This window comes from Carassius gibelio, chromosome A17, assembly GCF_023724105.1.
Source record: "Carassius gibelio isolate Cgi1373 ecotype wild population from Czech Republic chromosome A17, carGib1.2-hapl.c, whole genome shotgun sequence".
Taxonomy (NCBI): Eukaryota; Metazoa; Chordata; class Actinopteri; order Cypriniformes; family Cyprinidae; genus Carassius; species Carassius gibelio.
The window spans coordinates 24,806,892-24,821,643 of NC_068387.1; the positions used below are offsets into that span (position 1 = coordinate 24,806,892).

The window sequence follows — 14,752 nt, forward strand, 5'->3', positions numbered from 1 at the left end:
GTTTGACACATCAACAAGAAAGTGGCCTATTTTAATTTAAGTTTCAGTGTTCTCAGACAACAAAACAAAGATTAAAGTCGATTATATGTCATAATTTGTGTCAGTACTTAAAAACGAGCTGATCTATTTATTCTGTTATAGATTGTTTTCATTATCATTAACGTCATGTGTGCGTTGAAATTGCGCATAAAACCAAACGCTAAAGCAAGTCACTGGTTTCAGTGCATGAGTGTCTCAGGTCAAGTTCCATTGTTACGTTGCAATACATTGTGTCTTTTTTGTTATATAAAGCTTCGTTTAAATTTCTCGTTTCTTTAGCTCTAATTTTAGGCTTTAAAAGTAAAGCTGATGTCCTGTTTGTGTTAGATCACATTTAAGTGTCAAAGCAACAAATGCACGAAGACAGAACAGTAAGTAAAACAAATCATGATGTCTTAATGAATTATTGTCTCTAATTTTCACAGTTTTATAATCAAATGAAGTCCATTTTGTATTTATAATCACATTTCCAAAGTACTGCAGAAAAAAAAAAAATGAAAACTGTAACTAAGAAGCATGGCAAACAGATTATATTTCTTCTAATTTTCTAGTCAATGCGGGCAGTGTGTGTTGATGAATCAGGCAAACTGGATGTGAAACATATTCCTCGGCCTGAAGCCAAAGATGGGCAACTCCTCATCAGAGTCGCTGCAACCGCTTTAAACAGAGCGGACCTGCTTCAGGTAAACCATAAAATCCTGCCAGTGATTGTGCCAATAAATTGAACCCAACTGATGGCTCGTAGTAATTGACAGAAAAGGGGTGTTTACCCTCCTCCTCCTGGAGAGAGTGAGATCTTGGGTCTGGAAGCCAGTGGTGTGATCGCTGACATCGGTCCTGGGGTCAAAGGGAGATGGATCCTGGGAAGTGAAGTAATGGCTTTACTTGGAGGAGGGGGCTATGCAGAATACGTAGCTGTTCCAGAAGAACTTGTCATGCCTGTCCCATCACCTCTCACTCTTTATCAAGCCGCAGCTCTTCCTGAGGCCTGGCTGACCGCCTACCAACTTTTGCACTTCATAGGTAACATTTAACTTTAAATGTGACTTCTTAACCAGAAATCAAAATTACGGTACCTGAAAAGTTACTCGCCCCTCAGGCCATCCACGATGAAGAAAATTTTGAGAAATTTAGCATTAAATCACTTGTTCACCAATGAATGTGAATGGGTGCCGTCAGAAGGAGAGTCCAAACATCTGATAAAAACATCACAATAATCCACACCATTTCAATCTATCAGTTTGTAAGAAGACATTTATTTTTGACTTCAAGACATTCCTTCCAGCTAAAAGATGAGTCCTCTATCTATAATATTCTCCATTGAAAAATTCATCTAGTCTGAATCTGGAGAAAAACTATGCACCGTTTCCAAACAAAACCAGTACGAGACAAATATGTTGGTGGATTTTAATTTGAGAGCACAACAGGGGGTGGACTTTTTAGCTGGGGGAAGCAATCTTATGGATTATAGACTTGTACTCTGGACAGAGCCAATGGGTTAAAGTTAAATTATCTTAATGATGGATTTGTTTCTTAAAAACACACACAGCTTTTGGCTTCAGAAGATGTTAATTGATGGACTGGAGATATGTGTGTTACTTGTAGAACATCGTGATTTATTTATTTATAAATTAACTCTTTTTTCTGACGGCACCCATTCACTTTCACTGTGTGGCTACATTTCTCTAAATCTGTTCTCATTAAGAAACTAACACCTCTACATCTTGATTGGCCTGAGAGTGAGTACATTTTCAGCAAACTTTCATTTTTGGGTGACCTATTCCTTTAAATGACCAGTATATTTCTATATGCTGATTTCTTTTATAGCCAAAGTGAAGCCGAATGAGACCGTATTGATTCATGCTGGAGCGAGTGGAATCGGTACTGCTGCCATTCAGCTGGTTCGCTTGAGTCGTGCGATTCCAATAGTAACGGCAGGGAGTCCTGAAAAGCTCAAATTTGCAGAGCAGATGGGAGCAGCTACAGGAATCAATTACAAAGAAGAGGATTTTTCTGAAAAAATAATGCAGTTTACTGAAGGTTAGTATATTGAGTGTTCTGAATGTGTTTCTTCAACATTAAAAAGAACACTTTTAAATTAAAGTGTGTGTGTGTGTGTGTGCAGGCAAGGGAGCTGATATAATTCTGGACTGTGTTGGTGGATCTTTTTGGGAGAAGAACATTTGTAGCCTTGCAATAGATGGGCGATGGGTGCTTTATGGCATGTTGGGAGGTAAAACAGCAGATGGGGACTTGCTTGGCAAGCTTTTGAGGAAGAGAGGCCAGCTCCTTTGCAGTCTCCTTAGATCCAGAAGTTTACAGGTCAGACTCAATAATACTACTGTAGTTATTTCAGATTGCATTGCTTCTTCATAAGTTCACCCAAAAATAAAGATACCGCCATTATATATTCAAACCTCATGTCACTCCAAAACCCTTATGCTGTTTTTTTTTTTTTGTGCCTGTTTTAACTCTTTTGATGATGTATAATGTTAATTTTGAAGCATTACGTGTTATGCACTTTGCATTTATGATTGTGTTTTATTTCTAGTATAAAGCAGAGCTGGTCCGGAGTTTCACGGAGCAGGTTTTGCCGCACTTCCAGTCCACCGATCCTCCCTTGCAGCCTGTGATAGACAGCACATTCAACATGGAGGATGTTGAAATGGCTCATCAACGTATGGAGGCCAACCAAAATATTGGAAAAATAATTCTTAAAATTGGAAACTCTTGATCATATTATTATTGAATATATGGAGTGAAATCATCGTTGTGGTTATCTCCATTTACAAAATCTTTTCATGTTAAATTCACATAAATAAATACCATTAAGACGTTTATGAGCAGAAAACCTAATTTTGTGCATTACTTTAAACAGCTGTCTAATGTTTTATGAATCATATCCATGGTTTATGATAGTTGGGAACATATCTAAATAGTCTTACAATTTGGCTACAAATGAGGGCTATGGTGTATCATTTATATTTCTAATAAACATTTTACAATAACTTGGATTGTGTGTTTAAGATATAACCTTTAAATTAAAGGAGCTGAGTATCATTTTTGTAAATCTTTGATTACTATTATTCATGGTTCATATTATTATTATTATTCAGTTGTTATTGATACTTTCTAAAAAGTTTGCTTAAGTAGTTTGAAATGCACAGTTATTTACTTTTTTATTGGTTGTGAGTTAACTTTAAGGAAAAATTTAATTTTATGATTTTGCAAACATTCTTGTAACATAATTTTTATATGTTACGATAACAGAACACCCTAGCAACCACCTAACAACAACTCATAACACCCTAACAACCGTCTTAAAACACAGTAAGCAGTCATAATTTCTTCAGGAAATGTACAGTAGTTTTTATGTTTTTTTTTTTTAATGAAAAAAAAGTGCTTCATAAAAAACGTTTGTGTGCTAACATTTTGAGAAGATTATTAAAGAGTAGATAACTGAAGAAACTTTTTTTTAACGCTGTAAGGACGTTTGTTTATAACGTTGAGAGAACGTTAGCCAGTGTTCTGAGAACGTTTCGAACGAGGCGCGCCGGATTATAAAACAGATCCCGCGCTGCTCTCTGACACTGAGCTTTCGTACTTGACGTAGGAGAAAGTTTATTTCCTACTTCCTGGTCTAAACTTCTGCTCAAGATCGATGACTCCACTTCACTTCACCGCCGTTTAAAAGCTGTAAATAGTAGTAAAAATGAATACACGCTTAACTTTATTAAAACTCGACTACAGCTTCTTTTCGTAAACGGTATGTGATTGATTTCATTGATTATCATTAGTTAATTATTAGTTCTCTGTCAGGAGATGATCTCAACAAGCCTGAGCTCAAATCAGCGCCAGTCTAATGAAAAGAAAATATAAAATGCTTTAGTAATGTAGTTCTCTATACTTAATATGTTTTTAAATGGATAAGGAAATGGAATCATCTTTGTTTTGGTTGTGTTTTTTCAATGTACTGTATGCACATATAGCCCTATTCGGACTCCTAGGTCATAGTCTACATGTCATTGTTATTATTACTTAATATCTTTTATGTAATGTATTTTAACTAATGCAGTGGCATTCATTTTTTAATAAGGCATAAGTGTCCAAATACATTCATATAAGAATAAAAACATATTTTGACTATAAGAAAGGATGGCATAATGACTATCTTCATCTTCAATCTCTAGTATTTTTAGCAGAATTTAACGATGACAGATTCAAGCCGACCTCAACGCAAGCTTTCCCGAGCTGGAGAGAGTTTATACCAAACATTAGGCTTGGAGAAAGGAGCTTCATCTGAAGATATTAAGAAAGCATACAGGTTTTATGGTTAATAGTTTATGTTCATCAAGAAATCACAAATGCAAATTCCCTCTAAAGGCTATGTTTTATAAATCCCCACCATAAGGAAACTGGCACTGAAGTATCACCCAGACAAGAACCCCAACAACCCTGAAGCAGCGGACAAGTTTAAAGAGATCAACAATGCCAACACCATCCTCAACGACGAAACCAAACGACAGATCTACGACGAATATGGCTCCATGGGCCTCTACGCCGCGGACCAGTTCGGAGAGGAGGGCGTTAAATACTACTTCCTCATGTCCAAATGCTGGTTTAAAGTGAGTAGTTTGTGTGTATATTTCTTATTTGTTTTTATTTCTACTTTTACTGTATATAAAATGTAAATAATAAAAGTCAAGAACAGGGTGAAATGTACACCACAATAGCATTGCATCTTGAAAAAAAATCCTAATATTTTAGAGTTCAGAGTTCAAAATGATTAATAAAAGCGTTCGATCACGACGGTTAAGTTTTTTTTTTGTTTTTTTTTTTTGACAAAATAATGACGATTTTTCAGTTTTACCAAAATAACAAAAGCATCAAATGTCAAAATCTTTGGTTTTAATGACAAAAATAAGTATTTAGAATGATGCATTTAACTTCAGGAGTTGAAAAATATGTTCAAATATTCCATTTAATGTCAAAACAAAATCTGTCAGTTCCTGCTTGGATGCAGTAAAATGTAAGATGTAGCAGAAAACATCTGGCTGATGTATGCATTTTCCTGTCACTGGCCATTATTTTAACCTTGAAATAGAGTAGGCATCAGAATCATTCATGCACATTAAAAATCAGATGAGAATTGAAGTAATAGTTGTTGAAAGCAAAAATGTGTTAGAAACCATTACTAGATTTCATTCAGCAAATGTGATGACGAGTGGTGTAATCTCAGTTGTTTTCTATTTTTCGGTTCAGGCGCTCCTAGGATTGGGAATGATCTTCACATGTTGCTGCTGCTTATGCTGCTGTTGCTGCTGTTGTGGTAAATGTGCCGTTTCGGAGAGCGAAGACAATGGCCACTATGTGGATCCAGATGTGCTGGAGGCGGAGATGTCAGAGGAGCAGAACAGAGGTGAGGAGCAGGAGCTGTGGAGACTGCAAACACAAGCTTACCATATATAAAGAACAGAGCTATGTAAATCATGCAAATCACTGTATTTTTTTATGATTTACAGGCAATGACACAGTAATAATAGGACAGCCTATTCCCAGTCCTGCACCTGGAAATTCAGGTGAACAACATATGCATTATGGATGAACAGATAGATAGTACAGTAAGGGGTCAGTAAGATTTTTTCTAATACTTTTATTCAGCAAGGACGCATTAAATTGATAAAAAGTGAAGGTAAAGACATTTGAAAATTCAGTTTGCATCACATGAATAAATTGCATTTGAAATTAAAATAAAATAGAAAAGCGTTATTTTAAATTGAAATATATTTTCCAGAATATTACTGTTTTTAGCAGTACATTTACTGTATTTTTAATCGAATACATGCATCCTTGGTGAGATGAACCCCCAAATGGCAGTGTATAAATATAATGGAATTATCATATAAATAGTGCAATTCATCAATTATCAAACACTTATTGGTCACTGAAGTAACTCTTCTTATTTGGTTTCTATTGCTTAACTATTACTTTCGTTGTGTTGTTTTACAGAAAGCTCTGTGATTGTAGGAATGCCTATTCCTAAAAACTCAGGTGAATATCAGCACCAGTTATTAGCAATAGCACATTATATTCTGTGTGATGTGATGTACTTTTAGGCAACAAAATGGCATTAAATTTCAGATTCTGAGTTTGGTTATTTTGCTGTGTTGTCGTGCAGATGGAGACACTTCTTTACTGATCACTCCAGATGTACACGAGGCGCATGAATAGAGCAAACAACAACCTCCAGACTTGTTAAGGAGACTGAACCTTCCCTGTTTCTGGCTGCTGTGGAAATGAGGACAGTGCTCTAGAAATGTGTTTGAGCGTCAGTGGTTTGTATTACACAGTGCCTGTGCGGTTTGTGGCTCATTTGACCTCCACATATAATGCTATTTTTGTTTACATCATTTTATAATCGCGTTTTGGTTGCTTGAATGTCTCATGATTTTTATTACAGAGACACTTTATATTGTAATGCTTCATTGATGCGCCATTTAAAGCAGCTGTATGTAGTTTTGTGTGTTTTTGCAACTTTGGATCCCCCTACAGTTGAGTTCGCGTAAATATATCACTGTCCTACAGTGGGTCACTGAATACAGTACATGCATTTGTTGCTGTCATAAAGCATTTCATTGTTTTCGCAACATTTCGTACCAACTTAAACAGATGTTTGGATAGAAACTAAAGCCAGAATGATTTGGAAACTGATATTTCAAGCTAAAAATGTACATACAGTTGCTTTAAATGACTTTTAGAGTACAATCAAACATATCTTGCACAAAAAAAGTCAGCCTGAAGAAAAACCATAAAAATGTTCTGTTTATATAACAACACCAGATTCATTGCTTTGCTTGATTTAATATATTTAACTCCTACACTGTGTAAATGTTAAACCGTGCTTTTCCAGTGAAACCTAATAAATGCATTTTGTGCATGTCACATCAGTAATTCTTGAGAACATAAAGTTACTGTTAATACTGTATTTGTACAATGTGAAGTCATTAAGGATCAAATAGATGATAAGGAATAAGTCTTTTCTTATCTGTCTATGCACATAAACATGGATGGTTTATTTTGCTACCGTTACAAGCAAACCTAATTTGGTATTATGTAGATTTTTTTTTTTTAAGATTCAAGCGAATGTATAAATAATGAGCATTATGCAGTATGATCATTAAGACAGGTGTTCAGACCACTGAAATCATGTCTCACTGGTGATAAAGCAGGTGAATGTTTTGTTTATTGTGGTAATATTACACAGCCTCAGGGATGGTTTTGCCTGAGTTTCTGTGTGTATAAAAGTTTTGTTTATAATTGAAATTCTATGATTTCTGCATGATTTCTATGTGAAATAATGAGAGATGAATAAATATTGTCAATTACTGCATCTGCTCAAGTTTTAATGTGGGTTTCTTTATGTGAATCTGTACAGCAGTGACATTGCTCTATATGCAAGCAAAACTAAATATGCTTTAATAATGTCTTGCCAACGTTACTTCTGAATGTTCAAAAGGTTTATTCTCGGTAATGTGAATGTGAAATAAAAACAGCATTTTCAATTCAATTTTGCAAACATTATGGAAATGTTGCTTTTGGAAGTTGTCTAGACCATCTATAACAAGTAGTAACATTTAAAAAACATTAGAAAATGTACATGCTGAAATGATTCAGAGAAACGTTCCATGGATAATGTTTAAATAGTGTTTTTGTGCTAACATTTGGATTGCACTATTAGAGACCAGATAACTTTAAACAAACATTTTGTGAACTTTACTTGAAGAACGTTTGTTAAAAAATGACCTTGCCTGTTCTGAGAAGTTTCCCTGTTAGCTGTAATGTCATGTGCAAACGTGAGCATCTGTTTTCCAAACCCTCCAGTTTTTTCTTTTCTTTATCGCTAGCTTTGCAGTGTGACCTTGACGAAATCTAAACATGGTTTCACTGCACCAACACATTTTTCTGACACGTTATAACAGCAGGGTGTCAAACAGCATATGGCTTTAGTCCAACGGCAAAATTGAGATTTCATTTAAGTTAATCTACAAACTGTTTTAAAACTTACGACTTGCTCAGTCCTGTTACTACAAGCAGGATTTATTGCAATAATTGTTTGGTAATTGTCTCCATGATGAACTTGGAGGACGAGACCTTGAAGAACTCGCTAGAACTTCTGGGGTAAGTCTCTCATATTCAGTTAATCAATCGGACTGGTTTGAAGTGTTTGATCTAGATTTCTTCATTCTGTTTCTTTTAGTCTTCTGGATAATTCGGAGGAGGAATGCCTCAGCCCTCAGTTTGAGTGTAAACATGACACTCGAGCGTTTCATTGTCACAGTCTGAAAGAAACACACTTGAAGCAGCAGGGCAAAACACAGGCCCGGAGGAAGTTACTCATCACGTGTGCTGTGTGCTTGATCTTCATGATCGGAGAAGTCATTGGTGAGAAGAGAAGGACATGCTCTAATGTATAACCTGCAGATGGGCATGAACTCACTGTTCCCTTTCGATGCATTTAAGACTTTTGTGTTGATGTTCTGCTCTTGCAGGTGGTTACGCTGCTCACAGTCTTGCTATAATGACCGATGCTGCACATCTTCTCACTGACTTTGGCAGTATTTCGATCAGTCTCTTTTCGTTGTGGATTTCCTCTAGGCCACCATCCAAACATCTGACCTTTGGATGGCATCGATCAGGTGTTTATTTATATGCACGTGCAAAGGAATGCTTACCACGGCTGCATTTATGTGATTGTAAATACAGTAAAAACTGTTTTGTGAAAATATTAATACAATGTTTTCTATTTGAATATTTAAGTGTAATTTATTTCTGTGATGCCCAGCTGAATTTTCAGCATCATTACTCCAGTCTTCAGAGTCACATGATTCTTCAGAAATCATTCTAATATACTGATTTTCTGCTAAAGAAACGGTTTTATTAATAATAATGTTTTTACTGCTTGGTATTTTTGTGGAAACTGTGCTAATTTTTTTCTTCTGCTGAATAGAAAGTTCTCAAGAGCAACATTCGAAATATAAATCTTTTGTAACATTATAAGTGTCTTTACTGTCACTTGTTATCAATTTAATGCAACCTCGCTCAATAAAAGTATCTTTTCTTAATTCAAAATGAAAGTTTCTACAGATATGAAGCAGGACAGATTTGTTTTCAACATTGATGATAATCAGAAATGTTTCATGAGCAGCAAATCAGCGTATTATTAAAATGATTTCTAAAGGATCATGTGACACTGAAGTTATAGCTACTGAAAATTAAAAAAAATTATTACATTTTAAAATATAATCACATAAAACAGTTGTAGTAATATTTCATAAAATCACTTTTATACGATGATTGCAGTCACTTCTCTCAGAAACACTAACAATCTTAATGAGTCCAAACTTTTGCCTCATGACTGTTCCACGGTGTTTCTGTCATTTGTTTCGTCCAGAGGTTTTAGGGGCTCTTCTGTCTGTTCTGTCCATCTGGACAGTGACGGTGGTTCTTGTTCTCTTTGCCGTTCAGAGGCTCATCAGTGATGATTATGAGATTCACAGTGATATCATGATGATCACAGCTGCATGCGCTGTAGTGCTCAACATCTTGTGAGTGATGCTGTTTGATTTCATTAGTAGTGTTTGTTGGCATCTTCTTGTACAGTGTTTTCACGTGTGTCTCCATCAGTTTGGCATTCATTCTCCATCAGTCTCCGGTCCGTCACTCTCACAGTCACAGTCTCTCAGAAGAGCACAGTAACACCAGCGTGAGGGCCGCTTTCATTCACGTGCTGGGAGATTTACTGCAGAGTTTAGGTGTGCTGCTGGCTGCCACCATCATCTACTTCAGGGTTTGTATACTTTACCATTATTGACATACAAAAGTACTTTCACACGTGTGAATGTGATTCATCAGATCAAGTGTCTCAAATGCTGCAGGATGTTTTCAGTTCAACATTATTTTTCTTCTTCATTTGTGCTTGAATCAGCTTGTTTTAGAGGATGTACAGGATGAATTCAGTGCACCTCAAGTCCACACAGATGTTGATCATCAGTAAATAAGCTTGATTATTAACTATGAATGTCAAATATACGTCACTTGTTTTTATATTTCATTATTCAATGCAGAGGTTCCCAAACTTTTTTTCGGTTAAACTTCTTTAACCTAAAATATTAATGTTAATATTTCAATCATTTTAAAACCACATTCAAATATATTACAAAATATTTCATCTTTATTGGTGTGTTTTTATTTATTTATTTATTTTTTACTTTACATTTTTATTACTAGCTTTTCATCAGTTTGGAAAACTGTGTAAGCCAATTTCCATAACAAATTAAAGTAATTGCATCTTTTTAATCTCACAATTATGACTTTTGTGAGACATAAAGTCTCCGATGCAAAAACATGCAATTGCAATACATAAACCTTTATTTCTCGCAATTTTGATTGTTTTTTCCCTCTCAGAATTCATGTAACAAACTTGCAAATTGTGATATAAACTCCTTTATTCGTTGATTTTATTATTTACCTTGTTTATTCAGTGGTGGAAAAGCAGGCCTTTTTTTACCACTGAAAAAAAAAAAAAAAAGAATATGCAATAAAACATAATATACATGCATAACTTTTGTTCCTCTGTCTAAACAGCCTGAATGGAAAATAGCAGATCCTATTTGTACTTTTCTGTTTTCGTTATTTGTGCTTGGAACAACATTCACCATCCTGAAAGACATCTTCAGAATACTCATGGAAGGCAAGTGTTTGATTGATCTGCAGATGTAAATTCCCAGATGGTTGAAAAATCAGCTGAAGGTTGATGTTTCATCTAAAGGAATCCCGCGTGGTGTTGACTTTGACTCTGTGAAAGATGTTCTCCTGTCAGTGTGTGGAGTCAAATCAACACACAGTCTGCACATGTGGGCTCTCACCGCGAGCGAAACCCAGCTCTCTGTGCACGTGGTCATAGGTAGGTCAAAGTACACATTCAAATGCACACACAAATACCATTGGGAGACCAGCCTCTTTTTTCTATTTTACATTACATTTACATTTAATCATTTAGCAGACACTTTTATCCAAAGCAACTTACAAATGAGAACAATAGAAGCAATCAGACCAACAAGAGAGCAACAACAGTATACAAGTGCCATGACAAGTCTCAGTCAGTCTAGCACAGAACACGTAGTCAGGAGAATATGATATATAAGAAATGAAAAGGTAAGTGTTTTTTGATGTTTGATGTTTTTTGAAAATGAGTAAAGACTCAGTGACTCCGTGAGAGTAATTGGCACCACAAGGCGTCATTCACTTGCAGAGCACAAACTTCTGGAGGGAAATGTTCCCCAGTGAAGAGAGGAGTTTGTGAGTAATGTGAGTATGTAAAGGTATGACTGAAGAAGAAATCGCTTGAAGGATGTGTATCGGATCGGGTGGACAAGTAGTAGGATGATTGGACAGGATAAGTTTGAAAACGTTCGTCTCTGAGAATGGAGAGAAGGAGGAGAGATAGTGTGCATTAGTTATCCTCAGTCTGCGGTTTAGAGAATTGATCACTGATGGTTCTTGTCTAATTTGTCAGCTGTAAGAGTCGATGGCGGAGAAGGTGGAGGCGGATTAATAAGAGAAGAGATAGTTTTGAAGAGTGTGTGAGCGTCACAACAGTTAATTTTGTAAATTAAAGTAATCACATTTGTGGTAGTTACTGTAATTTTATAATTAATTTTTTTGAATATTTGTTCAGGGGTAATGAACCTGGTTCCACCATCCTTGCACTAAAATATTTTATAGAGGTCAGGAGTAATTGTGGAGTCCGCCAGCAGGGGGCAGTGTGGCGCTTATTGTGCTCCAGGGGGCTTTACGTCAGTTTGCTCCGCTTTGCGGCTTTTCTCCACAAATTTGAAAATAATAATGCTATAAAAGTAATAACTGAATCGGCCTAAAGTATATGGTCCCATATTTATTTTTGTAAAGTTATATTTTTGATCTGTTTGCCATTTCCAATTGTCACGATTTACTATTTAAAGTGTTATTTTGGTGAATTGTATCAAAACCAGTTAGGGTCAGTTTCACTGCAAACATCATAATTAATAATAAAATACATGGAACCCACAGTTACAAAAATGTGTTTTAAAAATGTATTGTCACTGAACTAGTAAATTGTGTTTTCTAATATCAGAAATCTTTTAACCCAAATGAATGCTTTATTTTCTAGATGAGCAAACCAACCCACAGACCGTGCTGAAAGACATGACCAGACTACTCCAGAAAGAATACAGATTCTGCAATATCACCATTCAGATGGAGACACACACAGATGTCATGGCTGATTGCTTACAGTGCCAGGACCTGATGGACTAACATATGATTTTAGCTTCTCATATTAATCTACACAGGTTAATTCAAGAAGTCACATACAAGTTATATGACATACAACAAGCAAGTGAAATGTAGGTCTGGCATACTCTTTGAATGAATATATGAATGTAAACCTAAGAGCATATATTACAGTTTTTCTAAGGCACACGTTTTGTCATAAAGCATGACAATGACATGATTATGAAGTGTTCATAAAGTAATATTTTTTGACATTTTCAATATATTTATTACACAATGTGGTGAAAATTTAAAGGAACACTGATGAAAATAATTGTTTCGAACCCAACATACATAATAATCCACTGATAAACGGCATTAATCTTCACACTCTTAACATAAATAATTGAAAATAAGCATGACATTCTGCACACAAAAAAAAAAAACTTGCCAAAAAACAAAAGAGGACTCTTTTAATGTCAAGCTTTGATAAATATTTTCAATTTGGGGAAGAGGTGCAGGGCATTCTGGGTAGTGACCTCCATGACCTTCTCCAAGGGAACACCTTTGATTTTCGAAATATATTCGGCACCGATGCTGATATTCCTAGGTACATTCCTCACCTAGAGTAAAACCACAGAAGTTAATACACTTCAGAAACATTGGATCATTTATGTAATGCACCGTACCTGCTTTTCAGGCCCGAGCGCAGGAGAATCCGTCTCTAAACACATGCTCTACAGAGAAACCTGCTTCACCAGCTTCTGCTTCGTGTGAAAGGTGGACAAACATGTGATGCGTGACTAGATTCTGCACAGATATGCACTACCAGTTTCAAGTTTGGACACATTTAAGTGAATTTGTTTCTCATGGCATTTTTTGTAAAAGCTCCTTTTTAAATGCTCAAAATTAGTTGGTAGACAATAATTGTGTCATTTATACATATATATATATATATATATATATATATATATATATATATATATATATATATGCACTAATTAACAAAACTATGAATTAGGTTGAGAGAATGTCTGAAGTAGAAGTTTTGATATGATATTATTGCTGTTTAGTAGTATGTCTATTAGTAGAGCACATACTGTAAACAGACCTAAACGTAGGTTAGGTTTACCTGATCGCTTCTGATAATGGATGGAGGTATTGAGAAAAAATAACCAGCTTTTACACCCTCCATCGCAACCGAAGGTCTTCCGTCAAAAGCATGAAGAAGTGCATTCTCTAAACCTGAAAAAAGAATGCCATGATTGTAAAGAGCAACCAATTTATGCAACAATGCATTGTTTTGTTATGCATACCCAACTCCTTCAGAAGATGGATGGTTGGTCTTCCAGCAGATCTTGAGTGTACATTCCTAATAGACCAAAAACAGTGCTATGTGAAAGACCATGATATTATTAGGATAAAAACACACATCTAGAAGAGTGACACGTACAGAGGCAGATTTAACAGTTTTGCCATTTCAGCCTGTCGAATGAGCACCTGTCTCTGACCGTCTTTCCCAGCATCATTGTTGACTACACGTTGCATGAAATCCAGGCCAACCTGTACATGATGATACACAAAACATCATAACATCTCATTTTGACAGCGGAGGATGCATTGGTAAGCAAGTAATGCAATAAACTATTCCTATCTACTACATAAGTCTATTCTCTATCTATAACCCACAAATAACAACTAGTTAGACATACAATATATGTCTAACCTCACCAATAGCCACAATGTGCTCTTTGTATTTCTCGATCAGTGGTAATGCTGCATCTAAATCCTGCGGGTTAGAAAAAAAGGAAACAGTGTCAGGTGTACGACAGTAAATCAAATAATTTTGTCTTTATATGCACCACTTTATATAGAGTTTGCTAAAAGATATGCTGTACTAAGATATCAGATATACCTTTGTGAGAGCTGTATGATTTTCTCAAATTCACCAGCGTGCTCTGCTACTGCAAGAAGGGCAACAAGCCCAGCCTAAAAATGCAACAATATTATTGCACTCTTAATATAACAACATCCTAAAAGAGAATACAGACTAACAGAGATACCTTTTTAGACTCCTGAATGACATCATCAATGTCCTAAAATATAAAACAAATTCATTAAGGAACTCCTAACACAGTTGCATAGTATTATTGAATGAACCTTCCACCTGTTTCTCTTACGCTGTCAAAATCCTCGGCAGATATATGACAGTGACAGTCGATATATCCTTGCATGGGTTTATAGTTTTAAGACCGTTAACAACAACAGATCGGCAGACATGTAAAAAGCGTAACCGGATTTGACGGCATACTACAAAGGGGAAGTTTTATATCATAAATATTAATTAGGTCATCGAGCGTTCCACGCCGTTCAGCCAATCGTGATTTAGAACTACTCGGCGAAC

General features: G+C 35.7%; 3 protein-coding genes and 1 pseudogene across 4 annotated transcripts; 3 read left to right on the forward strand and 1 right to left on the reverse strand.

Annotated features, from left to right (window-relative positions):
- The first annotated feature begins 174 nt into the window (after positions 1-174).
- tp53i3 (tumor protein p53 inducible protein 3) lies at positions 175-3,053 on the forward strand. Its single transcript, XM_052620247.1, has 6 exons — positions 175-410; positions 591-722; positions 795-1,062; positions 1,867-2,079; positions 2,165-2,361; positions 2,591-3,053. The coding sequence occupies exons 1-6, from the start codon at positions 393-395 to the stop codon at positions 2,771-2,773; spliced, it is 1,011 nt and encodes a 336-aa protein (XP_052476207.1). The 5' UTR covers positions 175-392; the 3' UTR covers positions 2,774-3,053.
- A 586-nt stretch (positions 3,054-3,639) lies between these two features.
- dnajc5gb (DnaJ (Hsp40) homolog, subfamily C, member 5 gamma b) lies at positions 3,640-7,429 on the forward strand. Of its 2 annotated transcripts, XM_052620250.1 has the most exons (7): positions 3,640-3,805; positions 4,230-4,363; positions 4,451-4,664; positions 5,302-5,458; positions 5,562-5,618; positions 6,049-6,090; positions 6,218-7,429. In XM_052620250.1, the coding sequence occupies exons 2-7, from the start codon at positions 4,251-4,253 to the stop codon at positions 6,268-6,270; spliced, it is 636 nt and encodes a 211-aa protein (XP_052476210.1). In that variant the 5' UTR covers positions 3,640-3,805; positions 4,230-4,250; the 3' UTR covers positions 6,271-7,429. The 2 variants fall into 2 exon arrangements, with proteins under 2 accessions (XP_052476210.1, XP_052476211.1); XM_052620251.1 differs by lacking the exon at positions 6,049-6,090.
- A 276-nt stretch (positions 7,430-7,705) lies between these two features.
- Positions 7,706-12,393, forward strand: LOC128031631 (zinc transporter 2-like). Its single transcript, XM_052619932.1, has 8 exons — positions 7,706-8,217; positions 8,297-8,481; positions 8,589-8,735; positions 9,491-9,644; positions 9,724-9,886; positions 10,684-10,789; positions 10,868-11,002; positions 12,248-12,393. Exons 1-8 carry the CDS (start codon positions 8,168-8,170, stop codon positions 12,391-12,393), a joined length of 1,086 nt encoding a protein of 361 aa, XP_052475892.1. The 5' UTR covers positions 7,706-8,167.
- On the reverse strand, positions 12,217-14,668 carry LOC128031632 (putative deoxyribonuclease TATDN3; annotated as a pseudogene).
- Positions 14,669-14,752: the final 84 nt, after the last annotated feature.